Source organism: Rhineura floridana, chromosome 2, assembly GCF_030035675.1.
Source record: "Rhineura floridana isolate rRhiFlo1 chromosome 2, rRhiFlo1.hap2, whole genome shotgun sequence".
Lineage (NCBI taxonomy): Eukaryota > Metazoa > Chordata > Lepidosauria > Squamata > Rhineuridae > Rhineura > Rhineura floridana.
Window position 1 is genome coordinate 11,636,537 of NC_084481.1, and position 24,907 is coordinate 11,661,443.

Below are 24,907 nucleotides of genomic sequence, written 5' to 3' on the forward strand. Positions count from 1 at the left end.
TATTAAAAACTTTCAGGGCCAACTACGGAAACTTTGGAAGCAACGAGAATCCAACCTAGGCCTGTCAGTGTCAATTTAATTGAAAGGAACAGATTTTCCTGGGAGCAAGTCCCATTGAACTTAATGGGGCTTTCTTTTGAGTAGATGTGCATATGCTGCACATTTCTGCCTATTTTTTAATCTCATGCTTAGTTAGATTTTATCTTTTGGGCTGGTTCTTTCCTTGAATAATCTGTTAATCTGTTAGTTGAATAATTCATTGTGGCTTTAGTGGTGATTTGAATGTTGTATATGTCGAGATAGTACAATGTCCAAAGAAGTGTACATATGTGGGATATTTCATTCCATATACATTTAATATACAAGTCACTTAACGGAATAACTGCCTCTTAACACCTGTTAAATAACCTGGCTGCTCTACCCACAAGTAAAAGGTATATATCTGAATTAAATTTAAGTACTGTACTCCATCACTTATTCCTGCTATAAACTGTGAACAATTAATGTTAATCACTCCTTTATATTTTCTAACACAATGTGAAGCTCTTGCATAAAGCATAAGCTTGCATGTGAGGAGGAGCAGCTATGCACTCAAAGCTTTTACCACGAGCACCGTCTAAATACATGGCCAGGCTGATCTGAAGTATGCCCATGGTCTAGTTAATTAGCTATCATATCATATGAAGAATATTTCAAAACCATATGAATGAAACAGGAAGCAACGTGATAATGTCAGGGAACTAAAATTTTCCAGATGTACTAGAAATATATTTCCATGTTGCTTTCCCTCCCAACATCTAGGCATATTTTCACAAATTCAGATGACTCCTGTATGGAAGAAGAAAAAACTGAATGAAGACTTAATAAGAATGCATGTTCACAAGAGTGTGCCTGTTTTACTCAGAAGAATGGCTGGACATTTAAGAATGAAGAAGAAACAACTCTAGAGCTGTACAGCTGGTTTATTTTCTTCACCCCCCACCCTTTTTTAACAAATACCTTTTGGTTTTTGCCTTTAATTGCATTTAAAATTGTTTCTCATGGGAAAAGCATGCCTGTACACTATGAGTGCAATCTAGCAAAAACTCATTGTTAGTTTATATCCTATTAAAATGAGTGGGAGTTTTTTGCAACTAACTCTCATTCCCTTCTTTTCAAACTGTAATTAGCTGAAACTAACTTTTCCTGGATTATCCCTTTTGTTAATCTTTAACTGGAGGTCATTGGTCAAAGATGACTGAGCTTTGCTTGTTTTTTATTTTTAATTCTGAAGCCCACGGATTCTGTTTCTTTAATAAACCGCATGATTTATAAGCAGATCGTCAACTTATTGGTTCTGCATGTGTAACTTCCACGAGATGGGAGGAAATGGAAAAAGTAGGTTGCACTGGCTTCCCAATATAGCTCTGGAAAAGAAGATAATGTGCTGCTCCTCATCTTCAGGTGCTAGCTGATACAACTGAAGTCATGCCATTGGACTCGTCTCCTAAACTCACACTGACAGCAATGTGTCAACCCCACAGACGTCAAAATATTTACTTGTATGTTAGCACGCATAAGGCTGAGGCTCTTCTCTCTTGGAGAGGCCACTATTAGATATATCATGTCCATCTTATAGATATATCATGTCCATCTTATAGCTGGGATCAGGTTCTATTTCATTGAACAGTGACCTTACCTGAATGTGTATATGTGCTTTATTAAAAAACAACAACGATGTTCCTTGTGTCACACGGTGTGGTTTTACACTGAATGTATTGATTCAAACAAAACCTTTTGGAGTGCCACATCCATAGTAATGTCAGCTTGAAAGGCCTAGGGATGATAATTGTTTGCCACAATATAATGGTCTCTAGCCCACAAAATGTGCCACAATATCTTTCCTAATCTTTAAGGTGTCGAAAAACTCTTTGATGTTCAAAATCAAAGGAGCTCTCTTTGGTAGGGAGTGTGGGATACAAATTTAATAATAGATATGTTAATTAACAAATAACAAATATTCATTTATTCTTTGAAGTTTGCAGTACAGCTAACTGAAGGCTGGACAGTCCAGTACTTGAGCCTGTAGTACTAGGAGTCCTACTGCAGTGTATATGGAACCTATCTAAAGGTAGACCAAGATACCAAAGACACATCAGAAAGAGACTTTAGCTGCTGCATGAAGGTCTCCTACAGGGAAGTCCTGTCAAATCAAAGTAATTTGCAACTTTCTGATAAGACTCATAGCCTAACCATTGGTCTGATCAGCATGCTCTTCTGAGCACACAGTCTCACATTGTCCTCAACCACTAGACCACAAGGAGCTGAGAATACCTGCTTGTGACCAAAACACGCTAATGAAATTTGCTAATATCTATCTCCTTTGCACAAAAAGTAGGGCTGTTAGATCAGATTTTTAAATAAACATATTAAGTTATGATTGTGAGCAAATTCACTAGAAAGGAAATGGGACACACAGTTAATTAAATATATTCAAAACAATCTAAATTATGTATTTAAAATTACTTGAATACATTATTTAAATAAACAAAGAAATGTATGGGGGGTTTTCAATTAATTGATTAACCAGATATTCTAAACGTATATAATATGCCTTGGACAAATGTTTAAAATATTAGAAAATCCAAGACAAAAAGCAAACACAGATGGAGTTAATCAATCTTAAATGCATTGATTAGCCAGCTAGATGGTATTGGCCAGAGCAATCTTATGGAGATCAGGGGCGAGTCTGTGGTAGAAGAACCAATACTTCTTGAGCCCTGGTGGGCTTTTGCTGAACAGGGTGAAAGGTGGGCAGGGTAGCCTTTTATCTTTTTCCTCACAAGGATCTGTTTCCTATTTGCCACCATTGGCTCCAACGGGAAGGAAACTAACTGCAACAGCTCCAAGGCTAGCATAGTCCCACCCACACAAATTCTGGGGACATGCCTTGGATATGACAAATCTAAAGCTTCTCCCAATCCACACTGAACTCGCTCTAGAACACCCCTTTTTGCCCTTGGAAAAGTGCTCAACGGACCGGATGGAACCTAAAGATGTTGAACAACCATGTGACAGGACCACTGAAAATTTGTTAACATAAGTATGTGATGGATTAATGTCACTGCAGTATAAAAATTAGAACACAAAACCAGAAAAACTACTGTATGGAAGGATTTGTCTGTAGCATTGTACAGAAATCCTCTGTCAAAATATATAACTATGACAGCTAATTCTAAAGGAATATCTGGACATTTCTGAGAATCAATATTATGTGGTGGTCTTTTCCCCTTGGACAATCAGGCAGTGATGGAGGAAAGAGAACCAATATCACCATTGTCACATTTCCTAGTTGGCAAGGTTACTTGGCTGATGAGATCAGAGAAAGACTTGTGAACAATCTTGGCTGTTGAGAGCAATCCCGCCTTACAAACAGAGGGCTGACCTGGAATAAAAAAAAGAGAGAGAGAGGAAAGAATATGTGGCTCCAATGTAGATTTGAACAAACAAAACCAATAAGCGAAGCATTTTCACTTTTCATGTAAGACTGAGATTTCATCATTATTGGCTTCGTTGTTATTTATTTATTTCATTTATTAATCATTTCAATACAATTAATATTTCTGAAAACAGTTAAAACAATTGCATATATAACAACAATTAGAAATCATGGCTTAGCACAAATAAGCAAACGTGGGCTCCTGGAGAGATCATGGTGATAGGGCTGGTGCCAGGCATGAATGGGCCCTTGGGCACCAGCCTGCCTTGTGCCCATGGCACACATCCGTATGGCCTGTCTGCCTCTCCCATCGCCTCACGTGAATGCCATGAGTGCTGTGTGCATGTGCCTACCATCAACCTAGATGGGGGGGCTTCCCCAGGGGGCTGATGCCCCTGCCACCACCTTGGTTGATGACACCCATGTGTGCTATGCTATGTGCATGCAGATGCCTGCCATTAACCAAGATGGCAGCAGGAACATCAGTCCCTTAGGGAAGCCCCTGCCGCCATCTTAGTTGCTGGTAGGCATGCATGTGCAGTGTGCACAGCAACGGGAGAGGTAAGTGGAGTGTGCGGGCAGTCTTATTGAAGCCAGCATGGTCTGTAGGAAGGGGCTTCTGGGGAGCTAACACTCTGTGATCTGTGGCAGGGTCAGGAATTGACGCTGCTGCGAATCACTGAATGGGAGTGCTACCCTCCCGCCCTAAGCCATAGTTTGACACAGTGTATCAACCAGGCCTAGGCTCATGGTTTAACTCTTTCCAACAAAATCATGAGTTGTAACCAAGGTTTATCCTGTAGTTTACAGCTCATGGTAATTTGGGAAAGCTAAACTGTGAGCTCAGGATTAGACAACATGATAAGCCACGCCACAGCTCAGTATAGCACAATGCAGCAGTAAAATGACCAGGGAGAAGGAAAGCAGGCGTGATCTTTTCGGGAGCCTGCTCGTTTGTGCTAAGCCATGGTTTGGCCAAGAACACTTGACTCCAACAGTCCATTGTGCTGGGACTGTGGAAGCAAAGCAGGGCTGCCGAAAGTTGGGGACTGGGGTTACAGATGTACCAGGCCCCATATCCAACAGGGGTACCAGGCCCCATATCCAACAGGGGTCCCAGACCACCAGCTTTCATTGGGAAAAAATTAGTCTCTAGCCCTCTTAGAAAGGAAGTCATGAAGTACAATGTGAGCTCCCCCCAGCCCCTGCAATTTCTGTGAGATAAGCCAGTCTGGCTGCTGTCACTGTTCAGTGTTTTTAGCTAGTCCTATTTAGCGTTAGAGAAGAAAGGATCTGTCAGTTTCACTTCTCTCAGTTTCTCATTTTTCAAATCCTAAATTCGGTTCTCCACATTTCTGCAGCAATTTGCGATTTTTTTTTTAAAAAAAATCATATGAAAATTCTTCAGCATTCCAGATTGAATTTCTCCTAATAACATTTTTGTAGGCAGTTTTAACTAATGTACACAGTTTTGCAAGAAGTTTCTTCTAATATAATGCATTTTTGTAAACATTGTTCGGTTAGAAAACTGCATCAGAAGTGCAAATTTCAAAGGATGGCTGTGTTTTGATTCTCATATTGTTTTGAAAAGTACAAATTTAATAAATTAGGCTTTAAATGTGAACTTATTGAATTTCTCCTTCATCCCTACTCAGAATAGACCCAGTGAAGTTAATAGACATTACTAAGGCTGTAATCCAATACAGACTTACCTAGGAGTAAGTCCCATTGAACCCAATGGAGCTTACGTCTGAGTAGATGTGTATTGGATTGCAACCTAACTTAGGTTCATAAATTTCAGTGGGTCTACTTGGAGTAGGACTTAGTTGAATACAACCTATTGCATCAGAATCAATTCACCTGCAACTAAAAGAAACCAAACAGTTGTTTACATAGATAAGACAATTTAATTACTCAAAGGAGTAAAAGTAAGTGTGATCATATATCTAGAAGCTTGTGGTAACTGCTTTGCCTGATCTTCCCACTTCCCTTCCCATCTTGATTTATTCTTATTAATAGAAGGGTCACTGAGAGTAATTAAGAAAGTTCATCTAAATTTATTACTGCACTGGTGCTCTGCATAACAATAGCAGTCTTAGCAAGTTTGAGAATTTGAAAGAATAGTCATGAGACAAAGATACTATTTTTTGCCCTTATCTATAAAATGTCCATCTTAGAGCTATCAGTTCAATGTAATGTGCAAAACTGCTGCATCTCTAAAATGACACAAGCTATCTATTTAACAACACACTTGATAAGCCAAATACATTCAAATATATGATAACGAGCATTTAAAATCAGCAGTCACACTCTTAAAAATGGACTTACATGAAAGATTATGAGTATTACGGCTTCCTGTGTCATCAGAAAAAATGTGAAACCCCTAGATACCTTTTGAAAAATAATTTGGCCACCTGGGAAACGAATGAAATTTGCATCTTTTAAATTGATTGAGGAGCACAAGTAAATGGGAACCTCTTGGATGGGAAAGCATACACAGAGCTCTTGAAGCATACCTAAAAGGTGAGTAATAATGATACCAAAAGACTTAATCCTGTTCTTGGAACACAGGCATGAATGGCATTCAATAAATGTTTCAGGAACTAAAACAAAAGCCACAAGTTGAAAAAATGGAATATTCTCTAGGAACATCCAAAAATGCAAATGTGGGCAGCATCTGACATGAAGGCTATATTCCTCAGATTGCTTATTCCTGTTAACTTCTCTGGAGTTAAATGGAAATGGAAATGAACTGCCTTCAAGTCGATCCTGACTTATGGCGACCCTATGAATAGGGTGTTCATGGTAAGCGGTATTCAGAGGGGGTTTCCCACTGCCTCCCTCTGAGGCTAGTCCTCACCACCTGGCTAGGGCCTGCTCAACTTGCCACAGCTGCACAAGCCACCCCCTTCCTTGTCTGCAACTGCCGGCTGGGGGGCAACTGGGCTCCTTGGGACTCTGCAGCTTGCCCACGGCTGCCCAGGTGGCAGGGCACATAACCCCTGAGCCACTCACTGTGGAGTTGATCTTTAGCTGGCCCTTGACACCCAGGAGACACGAGTGGGGATTGGAACTCACAGACTCTGGACTCCCAGCCAGGCTCTCCTCCCCACTGTGCTATACCCCAAGCAAACAGGCCTCAATCCACCAGGAAGTTCTCCCATAGAAACCCCTTTGGAATGAATGGGATTGCACAGGCTCTTGCAATTAAATGGGTCGTCCCCAGGAGAAGATCAGTGGACTGTGCCTACTTGGAAACAGGCTTTACAGCAATTCCCAAGTGAACATTCTTGTGCAGAATGGCCTTTGGGGGACTACTGGGTCCTCTTTGATACCTTTCTAATCTAGCTTTTGAGAGCACATTGACATGGCCAGGTGTCACTCCCTCCACTTATTTGGCAGTGACCACAACAGCAATGCCTGTGAATGCTTCCCTTTGGTTGATATAAATGGCCTATGTGTCATCTAGAGAATGGTCTGATGTAGGGGTGGACAGATCAGCCTATTTCTGTTTGGGTCAGTTTTGCATGTGTTCATTCATGAGTCTGTTCTATCCCATTCCCACATTAACCTATGAATGTTTTGAACAAAATCTGCATGGATATTTATATTTAAATAAGTATTTTCTCACACATTTCTAAACCTAGTTTTCTCTCTAAGTTCACACTTTTAAACACATTCTATCCTAAAATACACACGTTTAATATACACTTTGGTACTATATCACAGAATTCAGTGCTGTGCAAAATCTGAAGAATAACTGCATTCTGATCCACACATTAATCTTAGAGGTACAGATTAGAGCAGTTCAAGTCAGAACTACAAAGAACAAATTCCACAAGCATCCCTGGTCTGAAGTCACATGACCTGTCAAACCTAAGCATGTCTGTCTCCTCTGCCATCTGGATGGGATACTTGCCTGGACTCCATATGTTTGCTACTCCAAGCACTGAAGGACAGTTTAGACATGGTGTAAGTGTAATAAATAAATATTATAATCCCTACATTTTTCAGATTAGTTTACCTTGGGGAACTTTAAAAAACATTACTCACTACATAGTATAAAGAGACCTGGAACACCTTAAAGCAGCCTCCCTCAAGCTGGTGACCTCCAGCTGGGACTGATGGGAATTGTAGTCCAAATCATCTGGAGGGCACCGGGTTGGTGAAGGTTGCATATATTGTGGCATGAACTTCCATAGACAAATGTCAGCTTCTTCACCATTGTTCTCTATAACAACATCTGAAAACTTCTGCTGTGAAATAATCAGATATGATGAGCCAAATATATTTTGTGCAAGGTGACACAGCCCTAACTAACGTTTCCATAATCTAGTTAATCAAAGTGCCAAGATTTAGGACACAAGATCTAGACTTGATTTGAATACTACTAAATGGGCTGAAGTCCAGGGGATCAGATATTTAGGATATCAATTTAAACCAAAGGAAAACACCAGCTAACAGACAACATTTACATTACCCTGCTGCGGCACAAATATGCCAGTGTACAGTGGTGATTTATTTCTTTACAGACATGCTAAAGCTAAAAGCTAGTCTCTCTGACTTGCTCTTTCTTAGGAAGCTGCCTTATACTAAGTCAGACCATTGGTCCATCTTAGTACCGTCTATACTAACTGGCAGTGGCTTTCCAGGGTTTCAGGCCTGGAAATGCTGATGAGTGAACGTGGGACCTTCTGCATGCAAAGCATCTGCTCTACCACTGAGCTACAGCCCCTCCCTACATTCTTGCTCCTCATTCCAAAAGTGTCAAGGCCTGGCTGTGATCACGCAGGGGAAGGCAGAGATCCTCTCCTTCATTATCTCTTCAACGTATCCCACAACTGAGTAGCAGTGACATGGAAGCTAGATTCCAAGGCTGAGTCTCATATCAGCTCAAGTCCTTTGATGTTCCAGGTGGCATTGGAAATTCTTACCTGGCTGCACATGGAGTGCATCCTTCAACTTCATCATTAGCTGCTGCAGTTCCTCCTCCTCTTCCATCTGTTTCTCACTATGAAGAGTCTCTGTTGCAGTGGAACATTTAGGGCTTGGGATCTTAATCCCACCACTGAGATGGTCCCTGCTTGTTTCAGACTTTAGCTCGCCAGAGCAATCTGTCAGAGGAACAGTTCTCTCCCTGGGGTTTTTAGGATGAACAACTTCAGGGATATCATTTTGGAAGACTGTTGTTCCTAATGTGATCTCGGCTGATCCTCCTGAATTTCTGGCAAGAAGACCAGCCTGTGGTTCTAAAAGCCACTTCCTTTTAACACAAGAGGAAGGGAGATCCGGAGACTTGTATTTCACATGGTTGGGCTTTAATGGAGGGCAACCAGATCCAGTCTGAAAGTTCCTTTGCTTCAAGGACTCCTTGCTCTTTATAGTGATGTTCTAACAGTTTGCAAAGGAAATGTGAGATGTTGATTAAAATGTTACTTAAAACTTTAATGCATGTGAACACACACACACACACAGAGGGGGGGATCATTCATTACACTTAATAAGGTACAGAGAATGGTTGCACCAAATTGGTAGTTTTGCTGTGCTATAAGAAATCTGGAAATTTCCATGTGGTGGAGCAGGCTTCCTCTATCTAATGTCCTCTACATGTTGTTGGACTACAACACCCATCATCACTGACCACTGGCAAAGCTGATTGGGACTGATGGGAGTTGATGCCCAAAACATCTGAAGGGCACCAGGTTGGGGAATACTGAGGTAAAGAATGGTTCTTACATGGGCTCCTCCTTTAAAATGCTCTGAAGGCTATCAAATGGTGGCTGTCCCTTATCATAAGAAAACAGACCAAAGACCAGAGTCCCTTTCATCAGGAATTAGTAATGTTAGAATCATGGTAGGCTAGCAAGCATAAAAAAATGAGTACAGCAGTCAAATATTTAACATTGTGAATAATGACTATATAATAATGAAATACAGAATCTGAATAGAAATGATGGAATGATAAAAGACCGCAAGATGACTGGATATTTTGAGCCCACCATGCCACTTGTATTCAGACCCTGTTCATATAGGACCATGTAACAGATCCTCGAGTTCAAGGTCTTTCCCTCAATAGGTTCATCTTTACCATCACCACCACCACCACCACCACCACACAATCAATGGCCCTGGAAGTCCAACGCAAAGACGCTTGTTAGGGATGTGATTGAGGGCTCACTGTTAACTTTCCCACTGAGTTCCTGAGTGATGCTGAGATTGTTTTTGTTTTTTTCCCAAATTTTCCTGGACATTAGTTTTTCACCTGTGAAACAAGAATAAAATCATTTGAGCTGAGTTTTTCACTGCTGAGCAAAATAAGATCTTAACCAGTAACCAGACTAACCTGGTTGCCAAAACTGAAAAAAGAAAGATGTAATCCAAAGAGCACCTTAGGCTTACTCAAAGCTAGCCCAGTGGAGCTTTAGACTTTTGATTTTGGATAGTTGACTGTTTTGGAAATCCGCTTTAGTTTCAAAAGCACGGCGGGGGTGAGCAAACACATACGTACTACTGTTTGAGAAGAACCTATCCAGTGCCTTCCTAGACTTCCTGGTCAGTTCTTGGGATCCTACCCTATGTTTCTCCACCTTATCCCTTATTGTCTAATTAGGCTATAATGGTTGAATTGATTTTCAGAGCTACTATTAATGGAAACGTCTGCAAGCAACAGAAGTGTTACTGTAAATTTCACTGAGTTTTGAATCAGTCCCATATACTTTACAAATCTTTTGTGTCCAGATTCAAAGACAAGCTTGCTTAGTTCTTCTTCTTGCTACTTTGCCTCTGTCTCAACTTCAGAGTAGAAAGTCCAGTTCTATATAATACACCATCACCTCTCTGAATTTTCAGTCATTTAATTAGTTACTGCAATTTGAGCCTCAATAAACAACTCCTACTATGTCCATAAAAGATGTAGATGATAACAGCCCAAGGTGTAATTGGCCTGGAAATGCTTCTCAAAGTATTTAACAAAGGAAATCATATTGTAGACTTAAAAAACTGTGCAATGCCCAGAATGGATGACTCATGCAATCAAACTGCATAGATCATCCTGCCAAAGAGAAATCCAACTTATCCATTTGTCTGTGTGGATGGGAAAGAATATTACCACTAAAGATATAATTTAAAAAGCAGAAGAACAGAAGCAGGGGACCGGAAAATTTCAAAAAGGAACATATTATGCAAATCTGTCAATTAGCATATATTTAACTAACTAACACAAATTGATGTTCACATATTGGTTGGGAAGTAGGGATTTGGAAGTTCTTATTTAAATCGTTTCATCACAACCTGAGGAAGACTAGAGATCTCCAAGATTTCAGGTGGAGGTCTGTCCATACTGAAATCCTTCATCAGAGTTGCCAGTGACTTAGAATGTGTACACACCATACATTTAAAGACCATTCCCTCCCACCCCTCAAAGAATCCTGGGAATTGTAATTTACCCCTCACAGGACTACTACAATTCCCAGCACCCTCAGAATCTATATAGTTCCCCACATATAAAGATCTGCTTTGTCCCTAAGCTTTCAGTCCCTCAGTGGCAATGTGCAGGGAGCTGAGTGTAATGAAAAACTAACCCGCTCCCCTTTCAATAGCAAAACCCATGACAAAATAAGCATGCTCAGACATTCCCATACCTCTATGGACACCAAGATTTGCATCATGCTACATCCAAAGGTGGACCCTCCACACACACCCCAATGACACAGCAGATTGCTAATGAAGGTATGTGCAGGATCAACTTAAAAGCATGGCCATCTCAGGCTATAGGACTAGATCATTTGAATTCCCTTCTCCTCTTTTAGAGTGTCTCCCCTCCTGCACAGAAACACCTGGGATTGCCCAATTCTCTTTGTGTGATCGGAAGAGAGTCAAGACAAAGTTTGCAATTACAGAAAACCCAGGTCAGCCTCCGTTCCCCTTGCCATTAAAGGGATTTTCATAATAGAACATGTTGCTGTTTTTGCTTTTTAAATTTCTAAATTTCTGTCTGGGTTCTTAAAATAAATGCACCTAATTGGACTGGAGGTAAGGATGCAAGAAGGCATCATTTTCTAGATCTGTTGCATGTAGCACTGTTCCTGTTCTGGTGCAGTTTGCCTTCTGCTTGCACTATCTTGCAGGGGTGGAGAGTGTAGGAATGCTTCCGTCAGGCCAGTGGCTCTTTTACTTGGAGAAGTCAGGGAGTAAATCTGGAAGTGTCTGTGTGCAAAATATGTACCATACCATTGAAATAACACCACCCTGGAAATGGGAGATCAGATGTGAGATGTGCAAAAGCCAAGGAACAAACCTGGAAAATCATGGAGGTAAGCTTATAAGGAGTGATGACAGCACTCCCTCAGTATAGGAAAAGGTAAAGGTAAAGGTGTCCCCGCACTTATAGTGCAAGTTGTTTCCGACTCTTAGGGTGACGTCTTGCAACGTTTACTAGGCAGACCGTATATATGGGGTGGGTTTGCCAGTTCCTTCCCTGGCCTTTCTTTACCCCCCAGCGTGGGTACTCATTTTACCGACCACGGATGGATGGAAGGCTGAGTGGACCTCGACCCCTTTTACCAGAGATTCGACTTCCTCCTTCCGTTGGAATCGAACTCCGGCCGTCAGCAGAGCTTTGGCTGTGTTACCACCGCTTACCACTCTGCGCCACGGAGGGTCTTATATAGGAAGCCCCATTTAATTCATGTTGGTTCTTTATCTTGTGACTGCAAGGGCTTAATCTAGAAAGCATGATGTATGGACTCCAAATGAGAAGGGAGCTAAAATTCCCTATGTGACTATTTTTCTAACTATGCTCATCTAATGGTTTAGGAATTTTGGATTTAGCAGCATCTAGCTGCTTGGGCGACTCACATGATGGAACGTTCCTCCATAAAACGATTGCTAGACACAGAAAACAAACATGTCAGGGATAAGGCTAGGCTAAAATCTCTTTTTCTCTCTCCGACATCTAGTTTTCTGTGTGGAGGGATTTATTTATTTGTTTATTAGTTATGAATGAGTATTGCAGTCTGGAGTGATACAGTAGGCTTACCACCTCAGGGAGAGCTTGACCTTAGTCACTCCTAGTTGTGTTAGAAAGCTCCATTCAAGAGAGGAAGATGGAGACTTCAAGTAATTTTGGGTGAATCTTCCCAAGGCAAAGGGCCTGCTGACCCCATTCTGTACCGTAATTTCATGTCTCATTTCCTGAAGTTCCATCCTGAGGTTCTCCTGGCTTGCTATTAACTCATGGATCTTTGTTTCTAGTGCACAGTTTCTATCTTCCTGAGCGGAGTGAAGGAGCTGCACTTGGCCCTTCCACTTGCTTAGCTGCTTCTTCAAGTACCTGCAGGGCAACAGAGTGGCACAGCATTAATTAATTAAGTTGCCTGGAGGATATGGACAAATGATAAGAAGGAAGCATGGGGAGTGTTGCTTTGCATTACTGTAATGGGGTTCAGCTATAGAGATGACAAAACTGGAGAGCAGCCAGTGGATATACCCTGTCCTGTTGACCTTGGGGCGGCTGCACAGATCATACCCCTGCTGGCTTTCCTTTCTCTGATCCCTCAGTCACTTGTACCTAGACAGGATGAATGTGCTCACGCTCCAGTAGCTTTCCTAGGGAATTTTGTGCAGTTTTCTCCGGTATTGCAACTCTTGTTGTGTCTCTTGTGATTGCAATCAATGTCCCACCCCCACACCTGAGTGGAAGAATGAGACATTATCTACGTACTCGCTATTCAAGATGGAGCAGATGTATGTATCGCCCACTTCTCTAATTTAGCAGCCAGATCTGATTGATAAATACAGTTCTCTTCAAGCCAGCAAAGCCACTTTGCCGCACATGCTGCTGAGATAGGGATGCAGAGATAAACACTCCTGAACGCTAGAGAAATAAGCCACTGACTGAGTGCACTGTGGGGTTTTTTTCCTGCACTGTAGATCTATGCTCTCATCTGACTATATGGTTTCCATACGTTTTACGCTGCACAGCTCAGAGATCTTAATCAAGGCTACAGATGTACTCATACCCACCTCCTCTCACTGCGAAAGGTCTTGATGGATTCCTGTGTTTTAGCCAATTCTGCCTCAAGAGAAGCAAGTGCCTGTAGAAAAACAGGAGAGGGGGCAGGGAGTGCCAGCAAGGTGATGACCACAGCAGGTGCACAAATGAAACAAAATGCAGCTGCACAAGGACATCCATCTACTATACTCACTATGCACTGTTGATCAGAATGGGAAGAACAGAAGTAGGTGGACATGGCCCACAAGTCTTAGTAGGTGGCTCCTTATATCCATAGCTAACAGTGGATTTTTAGAAGATTCCGCTACATGCTGTCTCGGGGGCTAATCACCCATATCAGGGAATAAAAAACAACAGAGTGTCTTGTGGCTCCATGAAAACCAATATAATTTATGGAACTTCTAGTTCATCAGTTGCACAAAATGTGTTTGTCTCAAGGGGCAGGAATATATATATGCATGAGTGTAGAGAGAAACAGTGAACTGAATATTTATTTATTTATTTATAAATATATTTGTATACTGCCATTTTGTTAAAAACACCAAAGGGGTTTACAACAAGTTAAAAAAACAGCAACCACACAATAAAAACCTTAAAAATACAATTAAATCAAAGGTCAACTATTACAAAAAATCATCTTAATTGCCTGCCTAAGCCTGGTGCAACAGAAAGGTTTTCAGCATGTGCTTAAAAGTTAAAATAGAAACGCTGTTGGCAGAGCATCCCAGAGAACTGGGCGATGACACTGAAGGCTCCATTTCGGGTTGATGATAAATGAGCCTTGCCAACTCCGGGGACAACCAAAGCCACTCCTGCAGATGATCTCAGTGATCCAGCTGGGATATAAGGGTTCAGGTGGTCCCTAAGATATCCAGGACCTAAGTTGTTCAGGGCTTTGTAACTAATACAAAGACCTTACTGGGGGGCTTTAAAGGCCCAGGTCTGGCTCCACCCCTTGGCTGCTCTCGCGAGACTGCCCAGGATTGTGGGTGATCTCGTGAGAGCCGGGTCATAGATGGGAGGATTCTAACTCCTCCCTCCCGTCGCTGCCTGGGGCGTGCTCCACCCCACAATTAGCCCCCCGTGCGGAGGCTCGAGGACCTTAAACCTGGCTCGGTAGTGAATGGGCAGCCAGTGCAGATGTATTAAGAGTGATGTCACATGTTGTTGGCCAAGTGCTCCCATCAGCAGTCTGGCTGCTGAATTTTGCCCCAGCTGGAGCTTCTGAACCACGCCAAGGCAATGAAATACAAAAAGTGTGCAAAATAATCAACAGTGACCATTCACAACAGCAGTAATTAGGGATACCATAAAACATCTAAGCATTGCTACATTCATTTTTACCTATAGCAAACTGTAAGAAAGGAAACCATTGTCCTTTTTCATGCCCAAACTAACAGAAACAAACTGAGGCTGCAGTCCTAACCTCCCTTTCCTGGAAGGAAGCCCCTTTGACTACAATAGGAGTAGCTTCTTAGTAGACGTTGTTAGGTTTGCTCTGTTATTTATTTATGCTAATGCAGTTATTTCATGTTGGAGACTCCCTTTCAAATTCCTCTGTATGAGAACAGGATCTCCACCTCCGCATACCTATGCACATATATTACTACTGAGATTACTACTTCATGCATCTGATGGAGTGGACTCTAGTCCTTGACAGCCTATGCCATTTGTTAGTCTTCAAGGTACAAAACTCTGTGATGTTTTTGGTGCAATGGACTAACAGAGTTGCCCCTCTGAAAACTGAACATGTATGTGACCACTCAAAGAAGAACCGTAATCTGTACTCAGATTTTATGATGCAAATTTAGCATTTTTGCATCATTTTATTAATTTTCTGTATCCTTAACTCTGATTCAAACATTCAGATCTGGTATTATTTTTGTAATCCAGATAGAATGGCATTGAAAATTCTTGTAATAAAAATAATTGTTTTACCATTTATCTTGAAGCAATTATAAAGAAGTTGTGCACTGATTAAAATATCTTAACTTCAGCATAACTACAGTATAATAACTCATATTTTAAAATACTTAGTACATTGTTTCTATCACTCCTACATCCAGCAATATGAATTTTAGCATCAGCCACAAGATTATCTACCATTTCTCTTTTATTTTGACAATTCCTTGAAAAACATCCCGGACGTATATTCATAAATGCACTACAGATACTGTCATAGCCTTAATTCAAAACACATAATTATACATATAATTATAGGTCAACCATGTGTGTCATGGTTATAATATTTCTAATAACAACCCTCAGGTCATATATTGATTTTTGCAAGATCTGTACACAGGAATAAAGATGCTAAATTTGCCTCTTTGTATTGCTATCTGCTATAGGATTGTCTTTAAAATCTATTTTATCTCATCTGGACTGGTGGTATTCCATGTACAGTTCAAAACTGCATAATTTGACAATAATCCTATAAGGGTATTTACAGTTGTAATTAATATCTTCAATGGGGTTTCTGGCTGAACTGACTTTACACATATCCACAGTAGTTATTTTGGTGGCGTAGCAGTGGATTTGCAGAATGCACATCTGACAGTAAACATGTGGTTCAGTCCCAGCGCAGGCTCTGGGATGTGGGCTACTCTTGCGCAAGGCAGCCTCAGTAGACGCCCTTAACCTGGAAGAGGGTGGGCATGCAAATGATGAAGTCTGTCATATTGCCACCAACCTACTCGAGTGCTCCGTGCAAAGAGAGAACAGAGACGTTGCTGAAATGGTGGGTCCTTTGCCAGTCCTGGGTCCCTTTATAAATTCCTGGCCTCATCTCATCATACTGAGTCCACCAGAGGCAACTTGTTCAGCCCAGCATGTTGCATAACACCCACCCTGGCATGATACACTGACAGCACCCAACAGGTCTCAGCAGAGATCCAATACCTGTATTATATTAGATGACATTTACCCAAAATACATGCAGGAATTATATCAAATTTACACCATTTTCAGCTTACAAAGCTACAGAATCTCCTATCAGCTCTCGGTCTGCTAGGGTTTAGTGGGGTTCCTTGCGCAGTATTAATTACCTGATTGGATGTTGTATCTTGACCTAATGGTCTCTTGTCGTTTTGCACCAGCTGTGCTTGGGATACTTTGACATCTAAAGGACTGCTCAGCTGTAGGTCTAAAGTTGGCACTGAGGAAGACAGATTAAGTGGCACAGGTTGCCCTGAAGAGGTGGGCTGGAGTGAACCAGGGCTGCAAGAAGAAGGTAGACAGGATTAAAATGAGACACTGAACAAACTTACTCCTTATACATCAGTCTGATAGCTAGAACCTACATACAAATGCTATTACCAAGGTGGCAGTTATAGAGCTTTGAAGATGGAATGCTCCGAGGGGCTTTCTTTGCACAAGCTAAGTAATGCTGGTACTGTCCTCCAGGTTCAGGCCATGTGGTGCCAATGTGTCCAGAGAGTATATCCACAAGTTCTCCCTCTTAGTGCTGTTGGCTCTGCTGGCATCTCTCTAGCTGTTATATATAAGTCCAACGGGGTGTGGCCCTCAATGTTGAAATGTTTTGCAACTGGTTGCTCCCCTTTTTTGGTCAAGATTGCCAATTTGTGGTTTCTGAAGTGTGTGTGTAGGTCAGTTGTAGTTTTTCCTATGTACTAGATATGGCATCTTGGTTTTTTGCATTCACTGACCTAAATTATATTGCAGGACCTGCAGGTGATGTTCTGTTTGATGGAATATGTTCTGCCCATCCTCGTGCTTTTGAAAGTAATTGTCTCCATAAGGTACACACAGGTGACACAGCACTTGGAGTGACAAGGATGAGATCCAGGATTACTGATAGGTGGCTTAAGCACAGCTCTCACTAATAGTTTGCATAAATTAGGAGGCTGGTGAAATGCTACAACAGGAGGCTTGTTGATGGCTCCAGCAAGATGTTCTGAGTTTGCTAGCAATGGATAGCTCTCCCTAATTGCTAGGTGATAGGAAATGTTGGATAGAAATCTTCCACAAATGGAATACGTTGGTCTTTGTTTTTTGAAACCTCATTATGATGGAGGAGGTTTTCTCTGGATAGAATGGAGGCATGGATTACATGTGGAAGATATACTCTCAGAAGGTGTTCTTTAAGTTCACTAATCCTTCTTTGGTATTTCTTTTTGTTGCTGCAAATAGGTTTGATTCTGAGAGCTAAGCTATAGACAATGTTTTTCAAACACACATACACACACACTCTGGATCCAAATATTTGTGCCGCTAGTTCCGCATGCCCAAGATATGTTTGGATGTTTGATCACAAGCTCCCCCCACTTTCTGTCTGCTGCACAGCAATCCTCTTTTCAAATTCAAGTTTGATTGTGAGATGGCTATGCATGCTGGGCCGATGGGAATTGTAGTTCAGCAACATCTGAAGGGCCAAAGGTTTCCCACTCCTGAATTAGACTTACACATACTTACTTAGAAGTTAGTCTTCATGTGACAATGGAAAAACTTTTAAGAGATGACCCAGTGTATTTTGAAAAAAAGAACAGAGATATGATTTTACAGCAGTATTTCAGCAACCTATTCAGAATGGATGGCAAGAAAATATTTGGGATAGAGGTAATTCCCATCAGACTCTTACTATATGACTATGGCTTTGACAGCAAGATTATTATGGAATACTGATAATGGAAGATTGGATACTGAAATTACTGGACTTAACAAGACTACTGAAGATGGAAGATGGAAAATGGAACTAATAGGGATAATAGAACAATGGCTACTGAATTTACTGAACCTAACAGATTCTGATGTGATGGATTAATTGAAATGTTTATTTTGACTATGGTTATGACAACAAGATTATCATAATTAGTAATGAGATGGATTAATCGATATGCTTATCTGGAAAAAAAAAATTGATAGATATATTTCTTAAAGAATTGAAACCTCTCTTTGACTTTTTGTGGAAAGAATAAAGTAATGTTTATGAGATTTGATGATTAAGTAAGATAACTACTGGAGGAAAGTGATTTTATAATATGACTTAAGAGACAGGATTGTTATATATTATAGACTTATAACTGATTTGATCTTTGACAAATGGGAAGTCAATATTTTACTCTTTATTTTTTATTTTTGTTTTTTTTTTCTTTTTTTCTTTTTGTTTAACTATTTTTGATTTTGTTTTTTGTCTTTGAATGTTTTATGATTTTGTCTTGTATGTTTTATGAAAATCTGAATAAAAATTATTGAAAAAAAAAAAAAGAAGTTAGTCCCACTGAATGTAATGGGACTTACTTCCAAGAAAACATGCATTGGATTGTGTGTTACAACCTTTAAGTTCAATTTTCCAGGGCTAACAGTTCTGCTGGCACTATGATGGGGGTCTGAACTGTGCATGTTGATTTGACAGTGCCTGTATGATCCTACTCTGCAGCACGCTACAAAGCATTTTATACCCTTCCAACTTGCATGTGCTGATATACTCTTTCAGAAAAAGCATCATTAAAATGACATTTCAAATGAAGACTAAAATGCAAGCAAAGAGGAACATTACGATTGTGCTGACCCTCTGCAGATGAGAGAATTTCACCCTTTATAAAATAGTTGTTTTCTTAATGGCCTGTTCAGTTCATAAAGCAGAGCACAGCAGAGGATCAAATAAGAGCAAGCATTTCAAGATGCTAACACAACTCATTATGAAAATATAGATTATTAGATTAGAAGTATAATATTGAAGCCAAGCTGAAGGCTAATTGAAGGGAGCCTTCTTCCCAGTTTTTAACTTTTCATTTTTCATCTATAACAACATATAAAAATTACAATACATAGAAATCATGTTTGGTTTACTTTTCCTGGTATACAATACTATCATTTGCATCATTATTCTTATTTTCATATTACATAGGGAGAATGAGAACAGCCTACAGAACAGAACAGAATTCCATCTCAGCCTATCAAGCCTCTCCATAAACTCTCATTGTTGTTGTTATGTGCCTCCAAGTCAACTACAACTTATGGCAACCCTATGAATCAGTGACCTCCAAGAGCATCTGTCATGAACCACCCTGTTCAGATCTTGTAAATTCAGGTCTGTGGATTCCTTTATGGAATCAATCCATCTCTCATTTGGCCTTCCCCTTTTTCTACTCCCTTCTGTTTTTCCCAACATTATCATCTTTTCTAATGAATCATGTCTTCTCATTATGTGTCCAAAGAATGATAACCTCAGTTTCATCATTTTAGCTTCTAGTGATAGTTCTGGTTTAATTTGTTCTAACACCCAATTATTTGTCTTTTTCGCAGGCCATGGTATCCTTAAAGCTCTCCTCCAACACCACATTTCAAATGATTTTTCTCTTATCAGTTTTTTTCACTGTCCAACTTTCACATCCATACATAAAGATTGGAAATATCATGGTCTGAATGATCCTGACTTTAGTGTTCAGTGATACATCTTTGCATTTGAGGACCTTTTCTAGTTCTCTCACAGCTGCCCTACCCAGTCCTAGCCTTCTTCTGATTTCTTGACTATTGTCCCCATTTTGGTTAATGACTGTGCCGAGGTATTGATAATCCTTGACAAGTTCAATGTCCTCATTGTCAACTGTAAAGTTATATAAATCTTCTGTTGTCATTACTTTAGTTTTTTTGCCGTTCAGCTGTAGTCTTGCTTTTGTGCTTTCCTCTTTAGTTCTCATCAGCATTTGTTTCAAATCATTACTTGTTTCTGCTAGTAGTATGGTATCATCTGCATATCTTAAATTATTGATATTTCTCCCTCCAATTTTCACAACTACTTCCTATTGGTCTAATCCCGCTTTCCGTATGATATGTTCTGCATATAGATTAAACAAATAGGGTGATAAAATACACCCCTGTCTCACACCCTTTTTGATGGGGAACCAGTTGGTTTCTCCATATTCTGTCCTTACAGTAGCCTCTTGTCCAGAGTATAGGTTGTGCATTAGGACAATCAGATGCTGTGGCACCCTCATTTCTTTTAAAGCATTCCATAGTTTTTCATGATCTACACAGTCAAAGGTTTTGCTGTAATCTATAAAGCACAGGGTGATTTTCTTCTGAAATTCCTTGGTCCGTCTCCGTCTCATTATCCAACGTCCAGCTTGGACATCTGGCATTTCTCGCTCCACGCTTTTGTTGTAGAATCTTGAGCATTACTTTACTTGCAAGGGATATTAAGGCAATAGTTCGATAATTACTGCATTCCCTGGGATCCCCTTTCTTTGGAATTGGGATGTATACGGAACGCTTCCAGTCTATGGGCCATTGTTTACTTTTCCATATTTCTTGACAAATTTTTGTCAAAATTTGGACAGATTCAGTCTCAGTAGCTTGTAGCAATTCTATTGGTATGCCATCTATTCCTGGTGAATTGTTTTTCCAAGTATTTAAAGAGCAGCTTTCACCTCACATTCTAAAATTTCTGGTTCTTCATCATACGGTTCCTCCATGAATGAATCTGTCATCCTGGCATCTCTTTTATAGAATTCTTCAGTGTATTGCTTCCATCTTCCTTTTATTTCATCTCAGTTAGTCAGTGTGTTCTCCTGTTGATTATTCAACATCCCTGCTCTTGATTTAAATTTCCCTTTCATTTCTCTAATCTTTTGGAACAGGGCTCTTGTTCTACGCTTTTTGTTGTCCTCTTCTATTTCTATGCAGTAACTATTGTAATAGTTCTCTTTGTCACTACGTACTAGTCACTGTATTGTTGCATTTAGGGTTCTGACCGTGTTTCTATCTCCTTTGGTTTTGCTTTCCTTTTCTCTTTAAGCATTTTAAGAGTTTCTTCAATCATCCATTGAGGTCTTTCTCTCTTTTTAACTAGAGGTATTGTCTTTTTGCATTCTTCCCTGATAACGTCTCTGACTTCATTCCATAGTTCTTCTGGTTCTCTGTCAACTAAGTTTAAAGCCTCAAACCTGTTCCTTATTTGATCTTTATATGATTCTGGGATGTTATTTAAATTGTATTTTGGCATTATGATTGCTTTGTTGTTCTTCTTTAGCTTTACTCTGATTTTTGATACGACCAGTTCATGATCTGTACTGCGGTCTGCTCCTGGTCTTGTTTTCGCAGAAAGTATGGAACTTCTCCATCTTCTGCTTCCAATTATATAATCAATTTGATTCCTATATTGACCATTTGGTGATGTCCATGTGTACAGTCATCTTTTTGGTTGCTCAAAAAATGTGTTGGCAAGAAACAAATTATTGGCTTCACAGAATTCAATAAGTCTTTCTCCTGCTTCATTTCTGTCTCCTAGGCCTGTCGAGACCCAGGGGGCCCAAGGGGGCCTGGATCCAGGGCTGGGGGAGCCCCAGGATCCCTTTCCAGTGCAAAGTGACTCTGGGGGTGTGTGCACACCCCCAGCTCCGCAGATGGGAGAGATGTCAGATGGGGAGGATGCTCCTGAAGATCTGGGGGTGGAGGCATGCCCAACCGCTCTCCAATTCCCACGGGAATGTCACCCACTCATGTGGAGACTCGTCCTTTGCCAAGCGTCCCAGGAGAGCTGTTGGAGCAAGACCTCTCACGCACGGCAACTCCACCCGCCCAGGAGTCCTTGGCTGGCCCTTCAAACGCCTCCCCACCAGAAACATCTCCTCCCCCTTCAATGGAGCTGGCACCTGAGGAGTCTAGACAGTCCGATGAACAGACATGTGTGTGCCCTCTGTCACCCTGTGCGCGATGCCGAGAGGTTGCGAGTGAAAACCTTTCCTATATAAGCCCGCGCGTCCCTGTTGTGGGTGCTGAGTCAACTTCCCTTACATGCTGCAGAGTAAGCCTGAGTAATTACTTAGGGATTACAGTGAGCTAGTTAGTGACCTCTATGAGACGCCTTGCCTTTGATGTTACTTTAATAAAACAAGAATTGATTCCAGTCTCGCCTCCGTTTCATGATTCTTACTCTGGGCAGGACAAGGCCCCATTTCCCCACAATTCCTGGTTCTTCTCTGTTTCCTACTTTTGCATTCCAATCCCCCATAATTATCAGCACATCTTGTTTTGGTGTGTGATCAATTTCTTCCTGTACTTCTGGATAAAATCTCTCCAATTCCTCTTCTTCTGCGTTTGCAGCATAGACTTGGATGATGGTTATGTTGATAGGTTTCCCGTTTAATCTCATTGATATAACTTGCTCAGACCTTGCGTTGTAGCTCCTAATTGCTCTTGCTACATCACTTCTCACTATTAAAGCAACCCCATTTCTTCTTAATTTCTCATTTCCTGCATAAAATATTTTGTAGTTGCCTGATTGAAAATGTCCCATTCCTGTCCATTTTAGTTCACTCACAACAAGTATTGTAATGTTGATACGTTCCATTTCTTGTTTGACAATTTCTAACTTTCCCTGGTTCATGCTTCTCACGTTCCATGTTCCATAACCTCTTGTGAAACCAATGTTGAAGTCCCAATTTCACTAGCTCTTGACCATAGAACGAATCTGTACCGCTGTCTTACGAAATCACCTTCCACATTTGTTTGTCTCATTGCTTGTATTTGCTTTGTCAATCTTTCCATTGAGGCATAGTGCCATTTAAAATTTTTCCATGAATAAATGTCCCTCCATCTTCATTTTTCCAATTTTTCGCTAAACTGTTTAGCTGCAGCTAATAGCACCGATAACATATTTTTATATGGCACATCTGAATTTTGATAATCAAAGACAGTAAACAACACCAACATTGGGGAAAGATCTGTATGGTGGCTTGCTATATTACTACATTCCAAAATTCCCCCTCACCCAAAAAACATTTTTATAATGTCACATCCCCATCATATATGTACATATTTGCCCAGTTCTGAGCATTACTGGACTCACTGATGCATACATTAAGCTTACTTTTCTCAGAATGAGATACCAACAATGTATAAATTTAAAGGTACCTTCCCTTGTTACTGCTGAAACCAAACTTAAAGGTCTCTCCCACCTACACACACACATACCTCTTTCCAAATTTTCAGTTTAGGACCCTCTCCCATCAAAGTTCTTCCCACTCTTGACAAAACTATGGGGAAGCAGGTTTCGGCTAATATTGGGCCAAGGGTGGAGAATCTTTTTCAGCCCACCCTCCCTTGTGGACATCTTTCCAGAGGCTGCTTGCCTGTGCTGGGTGGGGCCAGGGACAAAAGTGGCAGAACAGTGGGAGTGACTTTGCACAGTAGGCTGCATTCCAGGCATGCGCTACACGCTCGTGTACATCTCTCCATCTTCCATCCAGGCAAGCAAAAGCCATGATCAGGATTCAAGGACAAAACAGGCAAAAACAGTCAAGGAGGGCAGAAGCAGGACTGGTGAGGAGTGTAGCCTGGAGAGAGTCCCAAGAGCCATACAGAGAAGCTGGAAGGGTGACATTTGGCCCCTTGTCTGAGCTTCCTTGCCCCCGCATTAGGAGAAACTTCCTACCAGCAAAAGCTGTCTGGCAGTGGAAGTGGATGGTGGCAGGCTCTCCTTCTCTAGATGTATCTGACAGAGATGCTGTAGGTGCATCCAGCATTGTAGATCCTGCAAACTTTATGATTCTTAACTTACATTTCTCTCATGATCAGACTTCTATAGTTCATAGACAGATGGAAAGACCTATCTCTTCTAACTGGGACCATAAATGAAAGTTGGCCACATACTAACATTGTTCACAGAGTATCTAATTGTTGGGGAACTTGTTGTATGCCAACAGATTTTGCAATATTACAAACACAATCAGGCAAAAGCATCAGGCAAAGTCAAGAAAACAGTAATTGAGATTGTCTGGCCCAGGCCTACATCAAATCAAGCCAGTTCATCACCTTAACTGATTGAAACCTGCAAATAATTTCCTAATAGTAGCACCTTGTACAGCAAGAGTAGCCATCTGTGAATGACTGTGCAAACAAATATTGCCCCTAGTTAGGGCTAATCTTCATTTCTGCCTGTAACATAGTAACCTGATGTAAATTCATTTTTATAAGCCACTTTTAACTTTTCACATGGTCTCAGATTTTTCATCTCAAAGCCATTTCTGTCATAAATTCTTCCTTAAAAGGAGATGATCAAAGCACAGTGCTCACTGCGCTCCCTCAATATAAGAATTAGCACAAGCAGATCACAGACTGCGTCTGTGTTGAATTGTTTTTTAAGATGTCTTAAAGCTCTTTAAAAAAAAGATGTTTAAAGATGTTTTGCTTTAGTATGCTTTAAAGCCTTTTAAAAAGCTGTTTTAGAGCGTTTTTAGGTTTTTTGTTTGCCGCCCTGGGCTCCTTCTGGGAGGAATATAAATTATATTATTATTATTAAGAAGAAGAAGAAGAAGAAAAAGAAGTTGGTGCCAACATACCCTGCCTTGAGTGGGCAAAGAATCTATGGTGCCTATCTAATATTCTAGAACATTTGCTTTTGTTCTGTTTTTGATAAAGGTGTCCTCCCTGGTAGTCATCCTCTCCCTTGTAACAAA

At 40.7% G+C, this 24,907-nt stretch overlaps 1 protein-coding gene across 1 annotated transcript in view; it reads right to left on the reverse strand.

Moving 5' to 3' along the window:
- Nucleotides 1–2,547: 2,547 nt before the first annotated feature.
- Nucleotides 2,548–24,907, reverse strand: part of DYTN (dystrotelin) — a 59,737-nt gene continuing 37,377 nt past the window's right edge. The window contains exons 10-14 of the mRNA XM_061607505.1: nucleotides 16,535–16,706; nucleotides 13,502–13,572; nucleotides 12,650–12,809; nucleotides 8,413–8,869; nucleotides 2,548–3,424 (exon numbers count right to left, since the gene is read on the reverse strand). Coding sequence (XP_061463489.1) covers nucleotides 3,279–3,424; nucleotides 8,413–8,869; nucleotides 12,650–12,809; nucleotides 13,502–13,572; nucleotides 16,535–16,706 — 1,006 coding nt within the window. The 3' untranslated portion in view covers nucleotides 2,548–3,278. The remainder of the gene's footprint in view (nucleotides 3,425–8,412; nucleotides 8,870–12,649; nucleotides 12,810–13,501; nucleotides 13,573–16,534; nucleotides 16,707–24,907) is intronic.